Source organism: Panthera pardus, unplaced genomic scaffold, assembly GCF_024362965.1.
Source record: "Panthera pardus isolate Hobbes unplaced genomic scaffold, ASM2436296v1 HiC_scaffold_11, whole genome shotgun sequence".
NCBI classification, from domain to species: Eukaryota; Metazoa; Chordata; class Mammalia; order Carnivora; family Felidae; genus Panthera; species Panthera pardus.
Genome location: NW_026526666.1, coordinates 70,897,229 through 70,925,001, shown reverse-complemented (window position 1 = coordinate 70,925,001; position 27,773 = coordinate 70,897,229). Strand labels below are relative to the sequence as shown.

Genomic DNA, 27,773 nt, shown 5'->3' with positions numbered 1-27,773 from the left:
AGCACAAGTGAGCAAGGAGCAGAGACAGAGAGAGAGAGAGAGAGAGAGAAGCGGGGCTCACCCAAAGCGGGGCTCATGTTCACCAGAAGCAGAGCTTGTGCTCACCCAAAGCAGGGCTCATGCTCACCCACAGTGGGACTCAAGCTCATGAACCATGAGATCATAACGTGAGCTGAAGTCAGATGCTTAACAACCAAGCCACCCAGGCGCCCAAGCCTCTAACTTATATAACTAGTTGTATACTTGCCACTCAAAATGAATCAGGTTGAACTCTATAAGAAAGCATACACACACACACACACACACACACACACACACACACACACACAGAGTATTCTAAAAATATAGCATAAATATATAAAAATTAATAAAATAATCTTTAAATTTTTTCTTGTACACTGGATCAAAATTAGCTATGATATTCCATTCATCAATTACACAGATATGAATTCAAATCCTAGCTGTACCACTTACCTATTGGCAAGACATTAAACATTTTTGGACCTCAGTTTCCTAATTTATTTATGTATTTATTATTATTTTTTCCAAGTTCCAAAAGTTTCTATTACATACAGAGGGGAGGAGTTCAATCCTTCTTGGCTGTGACTTTCCCCATGGCTACCAGCATGTTGCTCAGCTCCTCTCTCTTCCTCTTGGCATGGATGTGTGTCTCCACCTTTTTCTTGATGAACTTGATGGCACCATTGTCCTTGGAGACCTTGAGCAACTCCACGCAGGCTGCTCATATGAGGCAAAGCCATATACCTCTCGGATCATGTACCACACAAACCTGGTGTGCTTGGTGAGGCGCCTGTGGCAGCAGCTATACCTCAGTTTGCTCACGTTCTTAGTCACCTCATGGCCCTTGTTTAGGCCCCCGGCCATAGGGTAGCACAGAGCTACGGCTGCTGCTTCTTAATGGCTCCAGGGCAGGGGCAGTTTCCTCATTTATATAATGGAAGTATAACTGCTTATAGAATTATTGTGGCAAATATAAATATTTGTATAAATAAAAAGATCATGTATACAAGTTCTTAACATAGTACTTAGCACAAAACTCAAAATCTTAACTGCATTTGTAATAGAAATAATAACTAGCCCTTATATAGGGCATATTATATGCTAGACAGTATTCTAAATACTTTACATACTAGCTCATTACATCCGCTCAACAACCCCATAAGGTAGGTACTATCATTACCTCTATTTTGCAGATGCAGAAACTGAGGCACAGAAGTCAAGTAACTTGCCCAAGGTCAGAAAGCTTATAAGTGGTAGAGCCAAGATTCAAATAGAGTCATTATAGTGGTGCCTGCCTGGCTCAGGTGATGCAGCATGTTGACTCTTGATCTCAGGGTTGTGAGTTCGAGCCTCATATTGGGTTTAGAAAAAAAAATTTTTAAAGGCTCAAACAGAGGCAGTCTAGCTCCAGAGTCTGTCTCTCTCTCATGTTGCTTCTCAATGCATTCTCTTCTTTCTTTCTTTTTATACTGAAGTATAATTGACATACAGTGTTATATTAGTTTCAGGTGTACAATTTGATTAGCAAACTCTACATATTCTTATAACATATATATGGGGTTTTTTTCATGCAACAAATATTTAGTGAGTACCCACTACTTGGCAGAGTCTGTGCCAAGTACTAAAGACACAGAGATGAAAAACATAGGGAGGTCTGATCTAACAGAGAAACACAAACACGTAAAAAAAAAAGTCATAAAATGTAGCATTGCTCTGATAAAAGTTTATATAGGGTATACAGGAGGTACAAAGGAGAGAAGAGGCAATCATGCTATGAAAAATATGATAATTACAAGAAAAGAAGGCATTTGATATCACATGACCATAAAAAATTAAATCATATCTGGGGCTCAGTTATGGGCCCAGTTAGTTAAGCAACAGACTCTTGATTTAGGCTTGGTCCTGCGGTCATGTGATTGAGCCCTGGGTCGGGTCCTCACTCAGCATGGAGCCTGCTTGGGATTCTCTCTCCAATCTCTCCCCTCCCGCTCCTCTTCCCCACTTGTGCTCTCTCTCTCTAATAAAAATAACAATAATAGAATTTTTAAAAATGAAATCACATCTAAAAATAGTGGGCTAACCTAAGATCAAATTTGAACTGTTGTGCAAAAATAAAATAGAGAAAATAACATCTAAAATAACAAAAGCTACTATTTGCTCGATCGACAAAACATTGTACAAGATGCTCTACACATTTCATTTGATCCTTCCAACATTACAAGGTAGGCATTGTTATACAGGGTACAGTGAAAAGAACACAAACTTTGTGTTCATCCTAGGTTCAAATTTCTTCATCAAGTCTCTCTCTCTCACTCACTAACACACAGGTACACAGATACACACACCGGTACTCTTACCCTCTTACTACTTGTCTTCAGGCTCCTTTGCCAGCTCTTCCTTCCTCTACTCAACCCTTAAATGTTTGAGTTCATCAATACTTGGTCCCAGGCTCTCTTCTGTCTGTTTATACTCCCTGTATAACATCATTCACACCCATGGCTTCAGTTACTCTATGTTTTTTTTTTAATTTTTTTTAACGTTTATTTATTTTTGAGACAGAGAGAGACAGAGCATGAACGGGGGAGGGTCAGAGAGAGGGAGACACAGAATCTGAAGCAGGCTCCAGGCTCTGAGCTGTCAGCACAGAGCCCGACGCGGGGCTCTAACTCACAGACCGCGAGATCATGACCTGAGCTGAAGTCGGCCGCTTAACCGACTGAGCCACCCAGGCGCCCCCAGTTACTCTATGTTAATAGCTCTTATATCTACATTTCCAAGCCAGATCTCTCTTCTGAACTCTAGATGTTAACTGCTTATAGAGGTTTCACATTCTAATCCAAATCTGAAATCATCAAATACATTCCTCCTTCAGAGTTCAAACATCCAGCTACTTGTACTTGAAATCATCTTTGATTCCTCCTTCCTCTCACCGTCACATCCAACCATTCACCAAATGCTACAGTTAATACCTTCAAAGTATCTCTCAATTTTTTTATATGCATACTTAAGTTGGTAAATTAAACCGCATGTCTAGAGGCACCTGGGTGGGTGGCTCAGTTGATTAAGCGTCTGACTTCAGCTCAGGTCATGATCTCGCGGTTGGTGAGTTGGAACTCTGCATCAGGCTCTCTGCTGTCACCTGCTTCAGATCCTCTGTCTCTCTCTCTGCCCCTCCCAGCTCATGCTCTCTCTCTCAAAAATGAATAAATGTTTTTCAAAAAGATTTTTAAAAAGCATGTCTAGTATTTCAAATCATTTCACTCCACACCATTCCAGTTACCACCATGCACACTTCTGCCACAGTCACATATCACATCTTTCACTTTGGACCATTGCCAAACTGAATCAGTTCTTACCCTCTCCAACCCACTTACTTAAAATTAAAAGCAAGTGTCTTAAGATAAAATCGAAAATTCTTATCCTTGAGTACCTCTACAGATGATGAAGTCCTCAACAATAAACCCCTGCTTACCTCTGCAACATATTTCATCTCTTACCAATCTCCCTGACCCTCTGCTGAAGCCATTCTAGACTTCTTTCAGATCCTTAACTGCATCTCAGACTTCTCTCATCTAGGTCTACAAATAGATTGTTCCTTCCTCTTGGAATGTTCCTTTCTCCAACCTATTCCTTCACTTGGCTAGTTCCTATTTACCCTTCAAGTCTCAACTTAAACTTCACTTTCTCAAGAAGAGCATTCTCCCACTCCAAATTAGACAATGGCTTTTTTGTACTCCCATTGCAATCCGTGTGTGGCAACAGACTCTAGACTGGCTCCCATGATCCCTACCCCTAGTGTTCATGCCATTGTGTGATCCTTTCCCCTTGAGCCTGGGCAGGGTCTGTGACTTATTTTTAACCAATACAATATGGCAAAGGTGACTCAAAATTTAAAACATCAAAAATGAATTAACTGCGGGACACCTGGGTAGCTCAGTCGGTTGAGTATCCGACTTCAGCTCAGTTCATGATCTTGCAGTTCATGAGTTCAAGCTCCACATCGGAGCTTGACAGCAACAGAGTCAGCCTGTCAGCACAGAGCCGGCTTCAGATCCTCTGTCCCCCTCTCTCTGTACCCGCCCCCCTGCTTGCACTCTCCAAAAAAAAAAAAAAAAAAAAAAAAAAAAAAAATTTAAATAAATAAGAAGAAAAAAATGAATTAACTGTGACCTAAATGTCACATAAGCTTGTAACCTATCTTATTAGAAGACTCGCTTACTAGCTTCAAAGACTCAAGCTGCCAATATGAAACATATCAAGCTGAAGCCCTCAATTCAACAGCCTGCAAGGAATTGAATGCTGCCACCAACCACATGAGCTTAGTAGCAAATCCTTCCCCAGTTGAGCCCCAGATAAGATGTCAGCCCCAGATGACACCATTTTGTAAAAGTTTTTTTTAATTTATTTAACTAATCTCTACACCCAACATGGGGCTTGAACTCACAAGCCTGAGATCAAGAGTCACACCCTCTTCTGACTGAGCCAGTCAGGATCTCCACCCAACCTGACACCTTAATTACAGCTTTGTGAGACCATGGAGCAGGGGACCCAGCCAAGTCCTGCCTGGACTCTTGAACCACAGAAAAAGATATCATAAATACGTATTCCTTTCAACTATTGCATTCATGGTAATACTGCTATGCAGCAATAGGAAACTAATATGCCATGTTCCTCTTTGTGTTGTAATCACCCTTGTAATTACTTAATATAAATATTTACCATTAGATTATAAATTCCACAATGGCAAGAATAACAAGTCTTACTCATTACTGTATCTCAGCACTTAGCACAATGCCTAACATATAGAAGAACCACAATATAGTGAATGGATGGATGGATGGATAGATGCCTATTCTATGCCAGGCACAGTGCTATACCCTGGCAAAACAAAAATAAATAACACATAGTCCCTATCCTCATGGAGCTTAAAGCTAAGTGGGATGACAGACACTTTAAATAGATCATTTCAACAGAATATGATAAAAGTAACAGGTTTCTGTGAAGACAACGGGCATGTAACTCAGACTGTGCAAGGGTCTAGGTATGGGAGAGGAGAAAACTTATATAGTCAAGATTTATGTTAAGCAGGTGACATGATCTTGTACATAGAAAATTCTAGGGGCACCTGGATGGCTCAGTCAGTTAAGCATCTGACTCTCAGTTTTGGCTCAGGTCATGATCTCAATGTTTCGTGGGTTTGAGCGCTGCGTCGGGCTCTGTGCTGACAACGCAGAGCCTGCTTGGGATTCTCTTCCTTTCTCTGCTTCTCCCCCACTTACTCTCTCATTCTCTCTCTCTCTCTCTCTCTCTCTCTCTCTCTCTCTCTCTCTCTTTCTCTCTCTCAAATAAACTTTAAAAAAGAAAATTCCAAAATTCTAAAAAATAAAAGAGTTCAGCAAAGTTATAGGATACAAGACAAATACAAACATCAATTGTATTTTTTTACACTAGCAATAAATAATCTGAAAAATGAAATTAAGAAAACCATTTCCCCTATAATAATACTGCTAGAAACTAATTCCTTTCCCTAAAACACTGGGTGACTGAGGCATTCTTCTTGTAGCACATAAAGTTCTCTTCTGAAGTGAAAAGAGTACAGCTCCGCCCACATTTTACCCTGTGGTATCTTCTACTGTCACTTTGGAAGACACCAACTAGCTTTGACCTGATACTGGTATTCTTTTCCTAACTTGATCTTATGTCAGCATTCCAACACTTCCACTGCTAAAATTAAAGGGTCCTCATTACATGAATATAAGAATCCTCCCAAACCAAAGATTACTCTTCTGTTTTTTTTTTAATTCATCTCTTTTCATTGTAGTCATTTTGCTTTAATAAAAATTTTTTTTGTTATTTTTAATGTTTATTTATTTACTGATTTATTTTTGAGAGACAGAGAGAGCATGTGCGCACGTGAGGGAGGGGCGGGGGGTGGGGGGAGACAGAGATCTGAAGCAGCTTGGTGCTGACAGCAGAGAGCCTGATGCGGGGCTCAAACTCATGAACAATGAGATCCTGACCTGAGCCGAAGTCACACAGTTAACCGACTGAGCCACCCAAGCAACCCAATAAAAAATATTTTAAAGATAGAAAAGAAAAGAGGGGTCCCTGGGTGGCTCAGTCGGTTAATCTTGACTCTTGATTTCATCTCAGATCATGATCTCATGGTTTGTGAGTTCAAGCCCCATGTCAGGCTCTGCACTGACAGTGCACATGCGTGCGCATGCTCTCTCTCTCAAAATAAATAAATAAACTGAAAGAAAGAAGGAAAGAAGAGAAAAGAAAAGAAAAGAAAAGAAAAGAAAAGAAAAGAAAAGAAAAGAAAAGAAGGAAAAGAAAACAATTCCATTTACAATAGCATCAAAACTTAAGAGCTAAAACTACAGAACTCTTAGAATAAAACATTGGGGGAAATCTTTATGACTTTGGATTTGATACCAAAAGCACAAGCAACAAAAGAAAAAAACAGATAAACTGAACAGCATCAAAAGACACTATATAAATATGGGAGTACCCAAACTGGAAGTCAGTAAATGAACTGATCTACAAGTGTGGTTATGGCAAAATCAACAAGAAGCGAATTATCTTGACAGATAACACATTGACTGCTCACTCTTTTGGTAAATATGGCATTATCTGCATGGAGGATCTGATTCACAAGATCTATACTGTTAGAATATATTTCAAAGAAGCAAATAACTTCTTATGGCCCTTCAAATTATCTTCTCCATGAGGGGGAATAAAGAAAAAGACCACCCGTTTGGCAAAAGATGGAGATGCCCACAACAGGGAAGACCAGATCAACAGGCTCATTAGAAGGATGAACTGAGCAGGGTGCCTGGGTGGTTCAATCAGTTGAGCGTCCGACTTCAGCTCAGGTCATGATCTCACAGTTCATGGGTTCAAGCCCAGCATTGGGCTCTGTGCTGACAACTCAGAGCCTGGATGGAGCCTGCTTCAGATTCTGTGTCTCCCTCTCTCTCTGCTCCTCCCCATTTGTGCTCTGTCTCTCTGTCTCTCAAAAATAAACATTAAAAAATAATAATAATAAGGCATCCAAATCGGCAAGGAGGAAAAACTTTCACTCTTCACAGATGACATGATACTCTACATGGAAAACCCAAAAGATTCCACCAAAAAACTGCTGGAACTGATCCATGAATTCACCAAAGTCACAGGACATAAAATCAATGCACAGAAATCCGTTGTATTCTTATACATCAATAATGAAGTGACGGAAAGAGAAATCAAGGAATCGACCCCATTTACATTTGCACCAAAAACCATAAAATACCTAGGAATAAATCTAACCAAAGAGGTGAAAACTCTATATACTGAGAACTACTGAAAGCTTATGAAAGAAATTGAAGAAGACACACACACACACACACACACACACACACACACACACAAATGGAAAAACATTCCATGCTCCTGGACTGGAAGAATAAATGTTGTTAAAAATGTCCATACTACCCAAAGCAATCTACATATTCAATGCAATCCCTACCAAAATAATACCAGCATTCTTCACAGAGCTACAACAAACAATCCTAAAGTTTGTAGGGAACCAGAAAAGACCCAAAATAGCCAAAGCAATCTTGAAAAAGAAAACCAAAGCAGGAGGCATCACAATCCCAGACTTCAAGCTACACTACAAAGTTGTAACCATCAAGACAGTATGATACTGGCACAAAAACAGACACTCAGATCAATGGAACAGAATAGAGAACCCAGGAATGGACCCACAAACATATGGCCAACTAATCTTTGACAAAGCAGGAAAGAATATCCAATGGAATAAAGACAGTCTCTTCAGCAAGTGGTGCTGGGAAAACTGGACAGAGACATGGCAGAAAAATGAACCTGGACCACTTTCTTACACCATACACAAAAATAAATTCAAAATGGATGAAAGACCTAAAATTAAGACAGGAAGCCATCAAAATCCTCAAGGAGAAAGCAGGCAAAAACCTCTTTGATCTTGGCCACAGCAACTTCTTACTCAACTTGTCTCTGAAGGCAAGGGAAACAAAAGCAAAAATGAACTACTGGGACCTCATCAAAATAAAAAGCTTCTGCACAGCGAAGGAAACAATCAGCAAAACTAAAAGGCAACCAACAGAATGGAAGAAGATATTTGCAAACTACATATCAGATAAAGGGTTAGCATCCAAAATCTATTAAAACTTATCAAACTCAATACTCAACAAACAAATAATCCAGTGAAGAAATGGGCAAAAGACATGAATAGACACTTCTCCAAAGAAGACATCCAGATGGCCAACCAACACATGAAAAAATGCTCAACATCACTTATCATCAGGGAAATACAAATCAAAACCACAATGAGATTCCACCTCACACCTATCAGAATGGCTAACATTTACAACTCAGGTAATAACAGATGTTGGCGAGGATGTGGAGAAAGAGGATCTCTTTTGCACTGCTGGTGGGAACGCAAACTGGTGCAGCCACTCTGGAAAATGGTATGGAGGTTCCTCAAAAAATTAAAAATAGAACTACCCTAGGACCCAGCAATTGCACTAGTAGGTATTTATCCAAGGGATATAGGTTTGCTGTTTTGAACCGGCACATGCACCCCCATGTTTATCGCAGCACTATCAACAATAGCCAAAGTATGGAAAGAGCCCAAATGTCCACTGATGGATGAATGGATAAAGAAGATGTGGTATATATACACAAGGAGTACTACTCGGCAATCAAAAAGAATGAAATCTTGCCATTTGCAACTACGTGGATGGAACTGGAGGGTATTATGCTAAGTGAAATTAGTCAGAGAAAGACAAATATCTATGACTTCATTCATATGAGGAATTTAAGATACAAAACAGATGAACATAAGGGAAGGGAAGCAAAAGTAACAGGGAGGGGGATAAAACATAAGAGACTCTTAAATATAGAGAACAAACAGAGGGTTGCTAGAGGGATTGTGTGAGGGAGGATGAGCTAAATGGATAAAAAGCAATAAGAGACACTTGTTGGGATGAGCACTGGGTGTTATACATAGGGGATGAACCACTGGAATCTACTCCCAAAATCATTGTTGTACTATATGCTAACTAACCTGGAAGTAAATACATACATACATACATACATACATACATACATACATACATAAAATTAAAAACAATTTTTAAAAAAAATTTTAATTAAAAAAAGGATTAACTGAGGTATCTACCATGATTATTTTTGTAATCTGGACAGTTAACAAACGACTACTTTCAAATTGAAAAAATAAAGGATACTATATAAAGAACTACAACTCGACAAAAACAACTCAATTCAAAAATGTGCAAAGAACTTGAATAGCCATTTCTCAAAAGAAGATAGGCAAATGGCCAAGAAGCACATGAAAAAAATGCTCAATATCACTAGTCATTTGGGAAACGTAAATCAAAACTACAATGAGATACTTCACACCCACTAGGATGGTTATTATAATTTTTATAAAAAGAAAAGAGAGAGAAAATAACAAGTTTTGGCAAGATTGTAGAGAAACTGGACCCCGTATGTTACTAGTAGGAATGCAAAATGATACGGCCAATGTGGAAAACAGTTTGGTACTATTTCAAAAAGTAAATCTTAGAGTTACTTTATATCCCAATAATTCCACTTCTAGGTATATACTCAAAAGAAATGAAAACAAGTACTCAAATACTTGTACACGAATGTTTATAGCTGCACTACTCACAATAGCCAAAAGATAAAAACAATCCAAATGTTTATCAACAGATGACTGTATAAACAAAATGTGGTACTATCCATACACTGAAATATTACTGAGACATAAAAAGAAATGAAGTGGGGCACCTGGGTGGCTCAGTCAGTTAAGTGTCCCACTTCAGCTCAGGTCATGATCTCAACTGCTCATGAGTTCAACCCCCATGTCGAGCTCTGTACTGACAGCTCAGAGCCTGGAGCCTGCTTCAGATTCTGTCTCCGTCTCTCTGCCCCTCCCCTTCTCACTGTCTCTCTGTCTGTCTCTGTCTCTAATATAAAATAAAACATAAAATTTTTTTTAAAAAAGGAATGAAGTACTGACATATACTATAACATGGATCAAAGTTGAAAACATTATGCTAAGTAAACGAAATCAGTCATAAAGGCCACATATGATATGATTCTATTTATATGAAATGTCCAGAATGGACAAATCCATTGAGACAGAAAGTAAAATAGTGGTTGCCAAGGGCTGGGGGAAGGGAGAAATGAGTTGTCACTAATAATGAGTATAGGTTTTCTTTTTAGGATGATAAAATAATTTTTATTTATTTTTTAAATGTTTATTTTTGAGAGAGACAGCATGAGCGAGGGAGGGGCAGAGAAAGAGGGAGACACAGAATCTGAAACAGGCTCCAGGCTCTGAGCTGTCAGCATAGAGCCATATGCAGGGCTCCAACCTACTAGCTGTGAGATCATAACCTGAGCTGAAGTTGGACACTTAACCAACTGAGCCACCCAGACACCCCGATAAAAAATTTTTAATTAGGCAGTGATGATGGCTGCACAACCTTGTAAATATACTAAAAAACACTGAATTATAGATTTTTAAAAGGAGAATTTTACAGTATGTGAATTATTTCTTAGTAAAGCTATTATTAAAAAGAAAAAAGCTACATTGATACTTTGTTCTGGAATGTGATTCCAGGTTTTACAGTTTTCACAATACATGCTAAAATACAGAGTTATATCATGGGGTAATAAAAGGTGAGTTATCTCAAAAGATTGGAACAATCACCTTCCTAGAAAGTCTCCTTCCAATCATATTCTCAAACAAAACAGGACTAGATTAAAAAGAAAGGAAGAACCTTGAACTGTATCCCAAAAGAAGCACTCTGAATTGGAAACATTAAGCAGGTTGTCACTGCTAACAATGGAACTGGACAGATTTTTCACTTACCAGAAGGTGAGAGGTGAGAAGCGGGGTCCACTGTGCCATTTGGTTTTATATTTTTCTCTCTTACTCTATTAAATGTGCACACAAACACTAATGTCATCTCCACTTACACATGCTTCAGTCCTTCCCTAACATCCAAAATATTCTAAGTCATTTGCCTAGAAATAATGAAATTGCCCTTAATCTCTATTTCATGATTTTTTTAATGAAAAGGAAAGATTAACAATCAAAGGTGAATATTTGAAGCTCACAAATATTATAAATGCAAATCCAACTTATTTTGTTTCTAGAAGTATATTTTCCCCAAATTCAATAAGAGAGGTTATAAAATGCTTTCAACTTTTCTATGCTTTTAGGCCACAGATTTATAACCTCAGCACTATTAACATTTAAGGCCATATAATTCTGTGTTGCAGAGCACTGTCCTGTGCATTATAGGATGTTTTGTGACATCCCTGGCCCCTACCCACTAGATACCAGTAGCATTCACTGCCTAATTGTGACAACCAAAAATAACTTCAGACACTGTCAAATATCACGTTCAGAGCAAAACTGCCCCCAGTTGAGAACAACTGCTCCAGTCCAAGTCCATCTGCCTTAATTATTTCCTAACAGTAGATTAGCTAAACTTATCATTAACCTTAAAAACAAACACATTTTTTGTGAAATACAGAAGCTGAATACACCTAAAAGAGAAGGCTTGTCTTTTGGGTTTGTATAAATCCATTTCTGGAACATATAAACATAACAAAGATCTATTTTTAAGGATGAGTGACCAGAAGGTCCTAAATTCTAAAACTGAATTATTTTAAAGGAATACAAGCAAGTCACATAAATCCACATTCGTCAGTGTAAAGTCATCCATCAATCAGTCTTCCTTTTGCTATCTAAAGCAACTGAAAGTCCTTAAATTATCTGCATAATTTCTATCTCCCATACCAGAAATCAAATATTTCCTTTTATTGCCAGTGATACACTTTTTATTTAACCTGACCTTTAAAACCCTGTAGTCATTTGTACTTTGTAATCAAAGATAAAAACTAACCATATCCTAGCTGCATTATAGTTATCAGACCAGGAGTTGGCAAACTTTTTCTGTAAAGGGTCAGAGAGTAAATACCTTAGGCTTGAAGGGCCACGTGGTCTTTGTTACAACTATTTAAATCTGTTATTGTAGCACAAAGGCAACCATAAAACATACATACTGACAAATGGGTGTGGATGTGTTGCAATAAAACTTTATTTACAAAAAAAGGGGCAGGCTATAGTTTATCAAACCCTGTATCAGACTATTACATGCAGAATAAATAAATAGACCAATTTCTCTCTTTCCCAATGATAATGTCCTCACCATAAAATTAACTAATTACTTTCTAAAATACCATGAAATAATGTTAACTAGCTTTCTCCTTTTCATAGTAGGCATTTGTAGTAGGATAATGCTAGATCCTACTGCCTTAAATGAGGAATAAAAGCCAACTGTGAAAATCAAGTTCAGGTTTGAGATCTATACAGAAAGCCTGAGCCAAGAAATCAAAATAAAGCCTTTAGGTTCAGATCTAGAACCTATATGACTCCAGCAGAAGCAAATGTGAGACCACTATATTAAGTACATCCACAACTTAGAACAAAAGAACTCGGGGCACCTGGGTGGCTCAGTCGGTTGGGCATCCAACTTCAGCTCAGGTCATGATCTCTCAGTTCCTGAGTTCAAGCCCCACATCGGGCTCTGTGCTGACAGCTTGGAGTTTGGAGTTTGGAGCTTGAAGCCTGCTTCAGATTCTGTGTGTCTCTCTCTGCCCCTCCCCTACTTGTACTGTTTCTCTCTTTCTCAAAAATAAATAAACATTAAAACACACACACACACATACACACACACGAGCTCCAAGGGAAGGGCACCTGGGTGGCTCAGTAGGTTAAGTATCTGACTCTGGATTTCAGCTCAGGTCATGATCTCATGGTTTGTGAGTTCGAGCCCCATGTCTGGCTCTGTGCTGACCGCAAGAAACCTGCTTGGGATTCTCTCCTCCTCTCTGTCTGCCCCTCCCCTCCTCATGCTCTCTCTCTCTTTCTCTCTCAAAATAAATAAATAAACATTAAAAAAAAAAAAGAAAAGAAATGCTTTTTTAAAAAAAAAGAACTCCAGGGGAAATCGTCTCCCACTGAAAACAGATTTTCAATAAAAAAATTATAAATCACAGGAGAAATGAAAATCCATGAAAAAGGACCAACAGACCAAATAGTGTAGGGTCTATACTCCAAGAGTTGCAACTAATCTAAAAGTTACTTAAACAAACAAAAGATTTAAGTCAAAATTCACTCATTTCTATGCAAGTATATTAGAAACCCTATAAGAAATAATAACTTTTTAGTAAAATATAATTTACCAAAATTGACCCAGAAGAAACAAAAATCTAAATAGACCAATTACCCCAGAAGAAAAGGAAAAATATCAAAGTACCTGACCAAACATTGCACAGGAGAATTCTATATTAATGAATTCTTAAGGAGTAATTCCAAAACTATTTCAACTGTTCCAAAACATAGGGGAGAAAAGACTTCAAAATAATTTTTTTTGAGGTAAGAATAACATTGCTACCAAAACTAATAACAAAAGCATGAAAGAGAAAACCACAGACAAGTCTCACAAATACCAAGGCAAAAACCCCCAGCAAAAAGAAGTTAGCAGCACATGAAAGAATAATATACCAGGAATGCAAGGATGGCTCACTATTAGAACACCTACTAATACAACTCACTTTACTAAGAGATCAAAAGAAAAAAATAGTTTTACCACCATATGTATTAGAGTTCTCCAGAGGAACAGAACTAATAGGATATATACAGAGAGAAAGAGATTTATTATTAAGAATTGGCTCACATGATAATGGAAGCTGAGAAGTTCCAAGATCTGTAGTCAGCAAGCTGGAGACCCAGGAGAGACAATGGTGTAGTTCCAGTCCAAGTCCGAAGGCCTGAGATCCAGGAGGGCCAATGATATAAGTTCCAATCCAAAAGCTGGCAGTCTCAAGGCCCAAGAATATTTTGGTTCCAATCCAAAAGCAGAAAAAGACCAATGTCCCAACTCAAGCAGTCAGGCAGGAAGGGTTCCCCTCTTAATTATAAGAAGGTCAGCCTTTTTATTCTATTCAGATCTTCAAATGTTTCGATGAGGGCCACCCACATTAGGGAGGGCAATCTATTTTACTTACATCTACTGATTCAAATGTTAATCTCATCCAAAAACACTCTCACAGACACACCCAGAATAATGTTTAACCAAATATCTGGGTACTTGGTGGCCCTGTCAAGTTGACACATAAAAGTAACCATCATACCATAGATTCTGAGAAGACATGTGGTAAAATTCAACATCCATTCTTCATAAAAATAATTCTTAAGAAAATAGAAGATTTTTGTTAATATTTTAAAGATCCAATAGAATAAAATATATTTATTTCAGCCTCCAAATCATATTAATTAGGAAACACTACAAGCATTCCCATTAAAGTCAGGAACAAGACAAAGATGACAAATATCACTATTAATATTTTAGGAAGTATTAGTCATTGCAGTTGGTTGAGAAAAAGTGAGGTATAAAAATAAGAAATAAATAAACATACCATCATTTATAGCTGACATGATTATAAACCTGGAAAACCAAAACAAATCAACTGAAAATCTATCACAAACATTAATAATTCAGTATGTTAGGGGAGCCTAGGTGGCTCAGTTGGTTTCCACTCAGGTCATGATCTCATAGTTCATGAGTTCAAGCCCCGTGTTGGACTCTGTGCTGACAGCTCAGAGCCTGGAGCCTGCTTTGGATTCTGTGTCTCCCTCTCCTTCTGCCCCTCCCCCACTTGTGCTCTGTCTCTGTGTCTCAAAAATGAATAAGCATTTAAAAAAATTGTTTTTAATTCAGTATGTTGGCTGCATCAAAAATTAATATGCAAAATTTAGTAGTCCTCATATGCAAACAACAAACAGAAGATATAATGGAAGGAGAGCTCCAATTTACAATTGCAATAGAAAAGAGAAAAAAACTAAGAATAAACGTTGCAGAAAATGTGCAAGCTAAAAAATTTCTGATGTCTACCAAGGGGCACAAAATACTTGAAGAGATACAAAATAAAGGTATGGAATGTACTTACATAAAAGATTCAATACCATAACGACATTAATTCTCCCTAAATCTATAAATTCTCTCTAACCTCAATAAAAATGGCAATAGTATGCTTTAGGAAACTGGCAAGCTGATTGATTCTAAAAGTCACCTAAAGGGGTGCCTGGCTGGCTCAGTCAGTAAAGCATGCAACTCTTGATCCCAGGGTTGTGATTTCAAGCCCCATATTGGATTTGGAGCCTAATTAAAATAAAAAAGTTTTAAAAATAGATAAATCTCACATAAAAAATAAGGAAGAGACACCAAGACAATTCTGAAAAGGAAGAATAATGATAGAGAACTAGACTAACCAGATATTAAAATAAAGTTGCAATGATTAAGTTATTATAACAGTGTGTACTAGTATATGAACAGACAGATCAAGGCAACAGATTAAACAGACCTAAGAAAACAGACCTTGAAACATACCAAAATACTTAGGAAAATTCAGTAAATTTTCCAATCAGTGAGAAAAATATTAAATACATAATAAATATTGCTGGTACAACTGAATGATGAATTCCAGATAGATCAAATATTTAAATATAAGTAGTAAAATCATAAGATTAAAAAATGATAATTTTATTTGTAACATGGAAATATAGAGAATTTCTAAATAAGATAGAAGATAGAAATGAAAAGACACATACAGAACTTTATGCAAACAAACACATAAAACAGAGAATTAATACTTGTTTCAAACACATTGGCCAAAAAAAAAAAAAAAGACCATGTATTAGGACAAAACAAAATCTAAGTATACTCTAAAAGGTAGACATCATGTACATCATTTTCTCTGATCATCATTAGAAATTAAATATCAGAGGTGCCTGGGTGGCTCAATCAGTTAAATGTCAGACTTCAGGTCAGGTCATGATCTAGCAGTTTATGAGTTCGGGCCCATGTCAGGCTTTGTGCTGACAGCTCAGAGCCTGGAGCCTGCCTCAAATTCTGTGTCTCCCCCTCTCTCTGCCCCTGCCCCTGCTCACACTCTGTCTCTACTTCAAAAGTAAACATTAAAAAAAATTTTTTTAATCTTTAAAAAAAAAACAAAACCCTACAGCAAACATTATGTTAATGGTGAAAAACTCAAAGCTTTCTGGTTAAGATTAGGAAAATGGTACGGATGTACCTTCTCTCTACTGCTTTTCTTTTCTTTTTTTTTAATGTTTGTTTATTTATTTTGAGGAAAAAGAGAAAGCATGAGCAGGGAAGGAACAGAGAGAGAGGGAGAGAGAGAGAATCCCAAGCAGGCTCTGCACTCAGCATAGAGCCCAACACAGGGCTCCATCTCACCACTGTAAGATCATGACCTGAGCCGAAATGAAGAGTTAGATCCCTAACTGGCTGAGCCCACCCAGGTGCTCCCTCACTACTGCATTTTAACATCATACTATAAGTCCTAGCTAATAGATAAGATAAGATAAGATATACAGGTTGGAAGGAAAAAAGATAAAACTGTCTTTGTTCACAGATGACATAATCATCTATGTAGCAATCCTAAAGAATCTATTAAAAAAACCTCCTGGGACTGATAAGCAATTATAATAAGGCTTCAGGATACAAGGTTAGTGTAAAAAAAGTCAGTCACATTCATATACACCAGTAATGAACAACTGGAATTTAAAATTTAAAACACATTACTATTTACATGACACCATATACAAAAGTTAACTTGAGTGGATCAAAGACCTAAATGCAAAGACCTAAATCTATAAAACTCTTACAGGAAAACACTGGGGAAAATCTTCATGATACTGGATTTGGCAATAATTTCTTGGATATCACACCAAAAAGCACAAGCAACCCAAGAAAAAATAGATAAACTTGACTTAATCATAATTTAAAACTTGTATATATCAAAGGACACAATCAAGAGAGTTAAAAGACAATCTATAGGAGAAAATATTTTCAACTCATATACATACATACAAATGCAACCCAATTCAAAAATGGGCAAAGGAACTGCCAACAGACACATGAAAAGATGCTCAGCATCACTAATCATCAGGGAAATGCAAATCAAAACCACAGTGAGATAGCACCTCACAACTGTCAGAATGGCTAAAATTAAAGCACAAGAAACAACAAGTGTTAGGGAGGATATAGAGAAAAAAGAACCCTCATGCACTGTTGGTCAAAATGCAAACTGGGGGGAGCCTGGGTGGCTCCGTTAAGCGGCCGGTTAAGCGGCCGACTTCGGCTCAGGTCATGATCTCACGGTCCGTGAGTTCGAGCCCCGCGTCGGGCTCTGAGCTGTCAGCACAGAGCCTGGAGCCTGTTTCAGATTCTGTCTCCCTCTCTCTGACCCTCCCCCGTTCATGCTCTGTCTCTCTCTTATTTATTTTATCAAAAATAAATAAATGTTGGGGCGCCTGGGTGGCGCAGTCGGTTGGGCGTCCGACTTCAGCCAGGTCACGATCTCGCGGTCTGTGAGTTCGAGCCCCGCATCGGGCTCTGGGCTGATGGCTCGGAGCCTGGAGCCTGTTTCCGATTCTGTGTCTCCTTCTCTCTCTGCCCCTCCCCCGTTCATGCTCTGTCTCTCTCTGTCCCAAAAATAAATAAAAAACGTTGAAAAAAAATAAATAAATAAAAAATAAATAAATACATAAATAAATGTTAAAAAAAATTGTTTTTTAAATGCAAACTGGTACAGCTACTGTGGAAAACATATGGATGTTCCTCAAAAAATTAAAAATACAACTACCATATGATCCAGTAATTCTGCTACTAAGTATTCACACAAAGAATACAAAGATACTAATTTGAAAAAATATATGCACTCCTATGTTTATTGAAGCATTATTTACAATAACCAAAATATGGAAGCAACCCAAGTGTCCATCATTAGATGAATGGATAAAAAAGATGTGGTATATTTATATACAACAGAATATTATTCAGCCATAAAAAAAGAATAAAATCTTGCCATTTGCAACACCATGGATGAATCTAGAGGATGTAATGCTAAGTAAAATACGTTAGTCAGATAAAGAGACAAATACCACAAGATTTCACCTATATGTGGAATTTAAGAAACAAAATAAATGGACAAAGGAAAAAAAGAGACAAACCAAAAAACAGACCCTTAACTATAGAGAACAAAATGGTGGTTACCAGAGGGGAGGTGGGCTGGGAGATTGATCAAATAGGCGAAGGGGATAAAGAGTTCACTTATCATGGGGTGCCTGGGTGGCTCAGTTGGTTAAGCATCCAACTTCGGCTCAAGTCATGATCTCATGGTTCGTGGGTTCTGGCCCTGCATCAGTCTCTGTGCTGACAGCTCAGAGCCTGGAGCCTACCTTGGATTCTGTGTCTCCCTGTCTTTGCCCCTTCCTCACTTGCACTCTGTCTCCATCTCTCAAAAATGAAACATTTAAAAAAAAGAGAGAGAGAGAGAGAGAGTACACTTATGATGAGCACTGAGTAATGTACAGAATTGTTGAATCACCATTGTATACATGAAACTAATATACACTGTATATTAAGTATAGTGGAATTAATTTTTTTTTTTAATGGGCAAAGGGGGGCTCCTGGGTGGCTCAGTCAGTTAAGAGTCCAACTTCGGCTCAGATCATGATCTTGAGTTTTGTACGTTCGAGCCCTGCATCAGGCTCTGTGCTGACAGCTTGGAGCCTGGAGCCTGCTTCAGATTCTGTGTCTCCCTCTCTCTCTGCCACTCCCCTGCTCGCGCTCTCTCTCTCTCTCTCTCTCAAAAATAATAAACATTAAAATTAAAAAAAAACACCTGGAACTTGAAATATGGCTTAAATTGGAACATGGGTAGTTCATCCATAGTGACAGGTATAAAGACTGAGTAAGTGGGTAAAGATACTGGATTAGTAGGTATTTGTGGTGATAGGAGGCTGTGGAAGTTCTCCAGCTTGCTTCAGTTTTCTCAGTGAATTAGGACGCAAGCTCATCACTGAAAAGAAGTACTGAGGTTTTGATGAGAGAAGAAAAAGTATGAAATAATGTTCTGGGAGAGTAAGTGAACTTGGGAAATACGAATACTTGGAAGCATTAAGGGCTCAACTTTATTAAAAAATAACCAAATAAAAACTATATGAGTGGGTATATATGTGTATTTTCTTATATTTATATATAAATTTTTATATATGTATATAAGATGTCTGTGTATAATATATGTGTAAGCACAGAAAAGGATCCAGAAGTATACATACCAAATTGTTAATAATGCTTATTATTAGAGAGAGAGATATATATAGGGAGGGGGAATGGAAGATACTCCTATATTATTTGAATTTTTGATCAGCATGTATTATCTTTATAATTAAAATAAAATAGCCTAGAAGTTTATAGTGTGAGAGGACAGTTTATTTTTTTAATTAATTTATTTTTTTGATCAAAATAAGGGCCTTGATAAATGTCTCTGGAGAGATGGAAAGAGGAAAAAATAGGATATAAACAACTATTATGTACAACTCCCAATGGTAAAATTCTCCCAGTCATCCCCTCCATCTCCAAAGTGTCTGAGGCAGTGATTGGGCACCACCAAGTAAATACAAAAATATCCAGGTTCTGACTCTAGGCGCTGATGGAAAAGGGGCAGGTCAGGCCTCCCAGGCATAAATGGAAGGAGCAGATATGATGTAAATCACATGAATTTCCATCTTCAAGGTAACTCCAAACTGCTGGCTGGCTCAGGGCATCCCCAGAACCCTCCTGCATTCTCCTATATGTTGAGTGCATCTGGTAGCAGACCCCAAGTGAGACCCAGTATACTGGCCAGGGTCATGGTGTCACACATGGACCAGCAAAAGCACACATAGCACTGGCCAGGCCCATGGCCACCAACAGTCCCAAAGCCGGAGGAGAGGAAAATTTAGAACACTGATCAAGATGCACAGCACCCTCACCTCAACTAGGCAAAGGATATGTCATAATTAAACACAATTATCAACTCTGTAGTAAAGCTGATTATCAACAAGACACTATGAGAAAAGCAGAGGCATCACTCACCTTGAACACTTCAGAGAAGAAGCCAGACCCTATTTTTTCACAGGTGAAGTCATCTAAACGTGTCAGTCTAGAAAAGGCACTTATAAGAGCTCGATATGAAGATGGCCAAACTCTTCCCACCTGGGTCATGTTCCCATCTCCCCCACCACCTCCTTCAAAATCTTCAAGACGCTCCACACGTGGAGGAAAGCCTGCAATTGAATTCCGTTTGCTCCGATCCATAGTCTCAATAATCACTTTTTCTTCTTTTAAGAAGGAACTCCACACATAATACAATTTTGTTGAGTTTTACTTCTCTTCCGGTTTGATGCTAAAAGAGATATCAGAAAGATATTTCATTAAAACCATTAATGAATAAATACATGCAAACCAATGAATTATCAATGTAAAAATATTTCCTCTTTCACATTCTAGGTCCTGATTTTCAGATCTAAAAAATACTTTATACCTTTACCTTAAAAAATACTGATATATTTAGGGGCGCCTGGGTGGCTCAGTCGGTTAAGCAGCCGACTTCAGCTCAGGTCATGATCTTGCGGTCCGTGAGGGCTGTGAGTTCGAGCCCCGCGTTGGGCTCTGTGCTGACAGCTCAGAGCCTGGAGCCTGTTTCAGATTCTGTGTCTCCCTCTCTCTGACCCTCCCCTGTTCATGCTCTGTCTCTCTCTGTCTCAAAAATAAATAAATGTTAAAAAAAAATTTTTTTTTAAATACTGATATATTTAAAGCCCAAAATGTAGTCAGTCTTTAGAGTAGACTATAATAAATATCAACTGCATTCTAAAAAACAAAATAACAATATCTATCATTCATTGAGCACCCATTCTAGGAATCATAGTATAAAAGCTGTACATAGGTCATCATTTCATTCTCAAATAATCCACAATAGGGGAGCCTGTGTGACTCAGTTGGTTAAGCATCCGACTCTTCGTTTTGGCTCAGTCATGATCTTGTAGTTCATGAGTTCAAGCCTGCATCAGGCTCTGTGCTGACAACCTGGACTCTGCTTGGGATTTTCTGTCTCCCTCTCTCCCTGCCCCTTACCCATACTCATGCTCTCTCTCTCTCTCTCTCAGAAATAAATAAACATTTAAATAATAATAATAATCCATGATATAAGAATTAGTATGTTCTTGGGGTGCCTGGGTGGCTCAGTAGGTTAAGTGTCCAACTTTGGCTCCGGTCATAATCTCACAGTTTGTGAGTTTGAGCCCTGCATGGGGCTCTGTGCTGACAGCTCAGAGCCAGGAGCCTGCTTCAGATTCTGTGACTCCCTATCGCTGCCCCTCCCCTGCTCAAACTCTGTCTCTCTCTCTGTCTCTGTCTCTCTCTCAAAAATAAATAAACATTAAAAAAATGAACTTTAGAAAAGGGGATCAGTACTTAAATGTGGAGAAAGACAAGGGTGACTGTAATGTGGACAGAGATAGAAAAGATGGGGAAAAATAAACTTCACTTTAGAAAAATAAAATACAATGGGGCACCTGGGTGGCTCAGTTGGTTAAGTTTCCAACTTCAGCTCAGGTCATGATCTCACGGTTCGTGAGTTCAAGCCCCATGTCAGGCTCCATGTTGACAGTTCAGAGCCTACAGCCTGTTTCTGTCTCCCAGTCTCTCTGTTCTCCCTGCTTGTGCGCTCTCTCTCTCTCTCAAAAATAAAAGTAAACATTAAAATTAAAAAAAAAAAAAGAAAGTACAAAATACTGAAGTTAAAACTACATAAAACATAGTTGCTTGTGAAATTACTGAACAATCTGACTGCCTTACTATCTACTGAGTTTTAATTTTTTTAGATATATTTCATTTTGAATGAAATACATTATTAACTTCCACAATGCCTTCAATTTTTCTGGTGGGTAGCAAATTCTATTGTCTATACTAAGACTTGGAAGACAGAATTGCTCATTGTAGCTCAATAGGTCTGAGAGGAGGTAAGGAATACCTAATACCAACGAAACTGGTTTGGTTGGAGCTGTTACAAGTTTCAAAATAGCACAATAGGCTGAAATTTTTCTTTTTTCTTTCTTTTTTTTTTTTTTCAAGTAGGCTCCATGCCCAGCGTGGAGCCCAACACAGGGCTTGAACTCATGATCCTGAGATCAAGACCTGAGCTGAGATCAAGAGTTGACTGCTCAACCAAATGAGCCAGTCAGGTGCCCCTAGGCTGAAATTTTTAATATTTTTATTCTGAAAAGCAAATATCTTTGTATCTTGGTTCATGGGGAAGGGGAAATGTATTTATTTAAAAGGTATATGCTGGGGCGCCTGGGTGGCTCAGTTGGTTAAGTATCTGACTTTTGCTCAGGTCATGATCTCATGGTTCATGAGTTTGAGCCTTACACTTCGGATCCTCTGTCTCCCTCTCTCTCTCTGCCCTTCCCCTGCTCATTCTCTCTCTCTCTCTCTCTCTCTCTCTCTCTCTCTCTCTCTCTCTCTCTTTCTCTCTCTCTCTAATAAATAAATAAATAAAAATTTTTAAGAAGGTTAAAAAAATAAAAGATATATACTTATACAAACTCCTGCACATCAGGAGATGTGAACAAGAATATTCATTTTATTTCAGCATTGTTTGTAATAAGTGTGTGTGTGGAGGGGGGAGGAAACAACCCAAAGTTAATCTGTAAGAACAACAGTAAACTGTAGAATATTTTCAATGAAATACATAGCACTTACAATGAATGAACTCTATCTAGCAATGTAGATGTATTTCAAAAGCAATACTAAGTAGGGGGAAAGAAGCAAGTTGTAGTTAAGTGGTATCATTAAAATTTAATTCAAAAACATTTGTTTAAGTTACAAAAAAATGGAAGTGAAAAGAAAGCTGGGGTAGCAATACTTATATGGACAAAATGGGACTTTAAAAAAAAGATGATAAAAAGAAACAAAGGAGGACACTACATAATGATAAAGGGAAAATTTCAACAAGAGAATGTAACAACTATAAATACATAAAGTAATTATTAACAGACATAAAGGAAAAAATTGACAATAATACAATAGTAGGGGACTTTAACACCCCACTTACATTGATAGATAGATCAGACAGAAAATCAACAAGGAAACAATAGCTTTGAATGACACATTAGACCATATGGATCTAATAGATATATTCAGAACATCCAAAAACAGTGGAATACACATTCTTTTCAAGTGCACATGGAACATTTTCCAGAACAAATCACATGTTAGACCACAAAACAAGTCTCAACAAATTGAAAAAGACTAAAATCATATCACGCATCTTTCCTGAGGATAATAGTATGAAACTAGAAACCAATCACAAGACAAAATCTGGAAAGAACACAAATACACAGAGGCTAAATAACTTGCTAGTAAACAATAAATGGGTCAACCAAGAAATCAAAGAAATTTAAAAATACATGGAGACAAATGAAAAAGAAAATACAACTGTCCAAAATCTTTGGGATGCAGCAAAAGCTATTCTAAAGGGAATATTATAACAATGCAGGCCTACCTCAAGAAACAAAAAAAAATCTCAAATAAACAACCTAACTTTACACCTAAAGGAGCTAGGAAAAGAGTAACAAAGCCTAAAGCTAGTAGAAGGAAGATAATAATAAAGATTAGAACACAAATAAATGAAATAGAAACTAAAAAAAAAAAAAACAGATCAATGAAACCAGGACCTGGTTCTTCGAAAAGATCAACAAAATCGATAAGCATTTAGCCAGACTCATCAAAAAAAAAAAAAAAAAAAGAGAAAGAGGACTCAAATGAATAAAATCAGAATGAAGGAGGAGAAATAAAACCAACACCAACACCAAGAAATACAAAGGATTATAAGAGAATATTATGAAAAATTATATGCCAACACCCAAAAAACAAATAATCCAGTGAAGAAATGGGCAAAAGACATGGATAGACACTTCTCCATAGAAGACATCTAGATGGCCAACCAACACATAAAAAAATGCTCAACATCACTCATCACATCAAAACAGTGAGATACAACCTCACACCATTCAGAATGGCTAACATTAACAACTCAGGTAACAACAGATGTTGGTGAGGATGCGGAGAAAGAGGATCTCTTTTGCACTGCTGGTGGGAATGCAAACTGATGCAGCCACTCTGGAAAACAGTATGGAGGTTGCTCAAAAAATTAAAAATAGAACTACCCTACAACCCAGCAATTGCGCTACTGGGTAGTAGAGAGAGAGAGAGAGAGAGAGAGAGAGAGAGAATTGCAAGCAGGCTCTGCACCGACAACACAAAGCCTGATGTAGGACTTGAACTCATGAACTGTGAGATCATGACCTGACAAGAAACCAAAACTCGGACACCTAACTGTCTGAGACACCCAAGTGCTCCCTAAATGACCATGTCTTAAATGAAATCAACCAAGCTACAAGTGACTTTCAATTTAATCTGATAAATTTTAATTAGCCATGAAAGGCAACAAAAGTACAAATGAAACCACGTCCTATTTTTTAAGTCTGAAAATGATTAATTAAAAAAATTTTTTTAATGTTTATTTTATTTTTGAGAGAGAGATAGAGCAGGGGAGGGGCAGAGAGAGAGACACACACAAAATTCAAAGCAGGCTCCAGGTTCTGAGCTGTCAGCATAGGGCCTGACACAAGGCTTGAATCTGCAAACTGTGTGATCATGACCTGAGCCGAAGTCGGACACTCAACCAACTGAGTCACCCAGGCACCCCTGAAAATGATTAATTTTAAAGTAAAAAAGGAATTATTTGAAATGTGTGAGATTTTTACATTTTCAGCCTCTCAATTACCTCCCTTAGTCTTATTTATGGAATATTATATTTTTTATACTAATTGTACCCCTGAAAGTATACTATTTTGGGGAACAAAGACAACTGTAATTACTCTCACATTTACTAGAAAGATTCAATGACTGAAAAAATGCAGGTTTCACTTTAAACAGACCACTTGAGGGGCGCCTGGGTGGCTCAGCCAGTTGAGCATTGCACTCTTGACTACAGCTTAGGTCATGATCTCATGGTCTGTGGGTTCGAGCCCCACATCAGGCTCCATGCTGGCAGTGCGGAGCCTGCTCGGGACTGTCTCTCTCTCCCTTCTCTCTGCCCCTTCCCCACTCACGCTCTCTCACTCTCTCTCAAAAACAAATAAATGTTAAAAAAAGAAGAAGAAGAATTAATTTTCAGAGCACCTGGGTATTTTAGTTGGTTGAGCATCTGAATTTGGCTCAGGTTATGATCTCACAGTTTGTGAGTTCGAGGCCTGCATTGGGCTGTGTGCTGACAGCTCAGAGCTTGGAGCCTGCTTCGGATTCAGTGTCTCCCTTTCTCTCTGCACCTCCCCCACTCATTCTTTCTCCCTCTCTCTCTCTTTTTTTTTTAATTTATTTATTTTTGAAAGACAGAGTGAGACAGAGCACGAGTAGAGGAAGGGCAGAGAGAGGAGACACAGAATCTGAAGCGGGCTCCAGGCTCTGGGCAAGTGTTCAGCACAGAGCCCGATGCAGGTCTCGAACCCACAAACCGTGAGATCACACCCTGAGCCAAAGTTGGACACTTAACCGACTGACCCACCCAGGCGCACCCCCCCCTCAAAATTAAACATTAAAAAAAAAGAAGAAGAATTCATTTTCCTGGGACAAGATGGAGCCATTCATGCTGTTCCTGACAGTGTGAGGATCAGAAGAACTGCACATGGTAAATGGACCACCACATTTCACAGAAACTACATCGTTTCCAAGGGAATGTGGGAAAAACTGCAAAGTCTACACATTTAGTAAGGATGGCACCTTGTTTGCCTGGGGCAATGGAGAAAAATAAATATTATCAATGTCACTAACAAGGGATTACTGCACTCCTTTGACTTCCCAAAGGCAATTTGCCTTGAGTTCTCACCCAAAAACACTGTCTTGGCAATGTGGCCTCACATTACTTCTAAAGATGGCACAGCTAGGATACCTAACTACCACTTTATGATGTGAAAATAGGTACATGTTTGAAGTCTTTCATCTAGAAAAAAGTGCAAAATTGGTGTCCATCCGGGTGAGGAGATGAATATTTGTGTTGGAAATGTTAACGGGGCACCTGAGTGGCTCAGTTGGTTGAGACTCCGACTTCAGCTCAGGTTATGATCTCATGCTTCATGGGTTTGAGCCCTGCATGACACTATCTGCTGTCAGCACAGAGCCTGCTTTGGATCCTCTGTTTTCCTTTCTCTCTGCCCCTCCCCTGCTCTCACTTTTTCTCTCTTTCAAATATAAATAAACATTAAAAAATAAAAAGGAAATGTTAACAATGAAGTTCACTTCTTTGAAAAAAATTCTAGTATGGAAATATTTATGAAATAAATTTACTATTTATTATAAATGTATAGTTTTATTGCCTTATATGGCATCATAGGGTTTCCCTAAATAGTGTTAATAGATTAAAAATTGCTATTAATTCATTTGAATAACTCTTCTATATCTAAATGCTAGTGAAATTCTAAAACACAAAGATTTCCTTTCATAATAAGTTTTTATTTTTTAAAGACTTCTTAATTTTTTTTTTTTTTTAGAGAGAGGAAGAGAGAGTGTGCGTGCGAACAGGGGAGAGCAGAGAGAGGGAGAAGGAGAATCCCAACTAGGTCCTGCATTGTTAGCATGGAGCCCAACACAGGGTTCAATCTCATGAACCTGAGATCATGACCTGAGCTGAAATCAAGAGTCGGATGTTCAACCAACTGCCCCAAACTTGGAATTCTTAAATGAAAACCGGTGATAGTATGATCTGCTTCCCTAAAAATATTTCAGCTGGAATCCCAGTGGTTCTCATTTAGGGACATGTGAAAATTTAGGGGGAGGAAGGTCCTTGTCAGGGAGGAGTTACTGTCACAGTGGTGAAGGTGTGGGGTGGGCACTACTGGCATTTTAGTGGGCAGGGGCCAGGAAAGCTAAATGTCCTACAATGCATAGAACACTCCTGCACAACAAAGAATTGTCCTGCCCTAAATGCCAATAGTGCCCTCGTTGAGAAATACTGTGTTAGAAAAGCTACATCAGTTTGGTACTTTAAACTAGGAAATAGCCTTTAGCAGTCTTTCAAAAATGCCAAAATTATGTTGCTAGGAAGGACACAAATCATTTTTTAGTAACTGTATTCTCAATTTCAACACTTATAAACTTGGAAGTTCAAACCTTTTGCTTTCTTTTTTACATAGGCGAGTGTTGCTTTTCAAAGGCTAATTTTCACTTATATTGGGGATTGATTTATTTTTCACAAAGAAGGTACAATTAAAACTTTGGGAAAAGTAAAAGCTACCAGTAAATGAGCCAGTGAATTAAATACTGTATATCCAATATTATATATATTATCCTTCAAAGCAGGAACTCCACAAATGATTTTCCAGAGAATCAAGGAAACTTTTCTAGGACTCACAGTTAGATCATACTCCCATCTGAAATGTTTCTGGAAATAATAACTGCAGTTACCATTTACCATGGACCATGCATTCTACCAAGTGGGGTTTTTTTTGTTTGTTTCATTTTGTTTTAAATTTTTTTTAATGTTTATTTATTTTTGAGAGAGAGAGCACAAGCCGGGGAGGGCAGAGAGAGAGGGAGACACAAAATCCACAGTAGGATCCAGACTCTAAGCTGTCCACACAGAGCCTGATGCGGGGCTCAAACCCATGAACCATGAGATCATGACCTGAGCTCAACTGACTCAGGCGTTCAAACGAC

At 38.2% G+C, this 27,773-nt stretch overlaps 1 protein-coding gene and 1 pseudogene across 3 annotated transcripts in view; both read right to left on the bottom strand.

Annotated features, from left to right (window-relative positions):
- Nucleotides 1-27,773, bottom strand: part of TESK2 (testis associated actin remodelling kinase 2) — a 132,003-nt gene that overhangs the window by 83,554 nt on the left and 20,676 nt on the right. For 2 of the 3 annotated variants that reach the window (XM_019449498.2, XM_019449499.2), the window contains exon 2: nucleotides 20,091-20,400. In XM_019449498.2, the coding sequence (XP_019305043.2) occupies nucleotides 20,091-20,312 (222 nt within the window). In that variant the 5' untranslated portion in view covers nucleotides 20,313-20,400. Of the gene's footprint in view, nucleotides 1-13,823; nucleotides 13,946-20,090; nucleotides 20,401-27,773 lie in introns of those variants that run through there. The other variant, XM_019449500.2, reaches the window with a different exon arrangement.
- On the bottom strand, nucleotides 394-11,042 carry LOC109266601 (60S ribosomal protein L36-like; annotated as a pseudogene).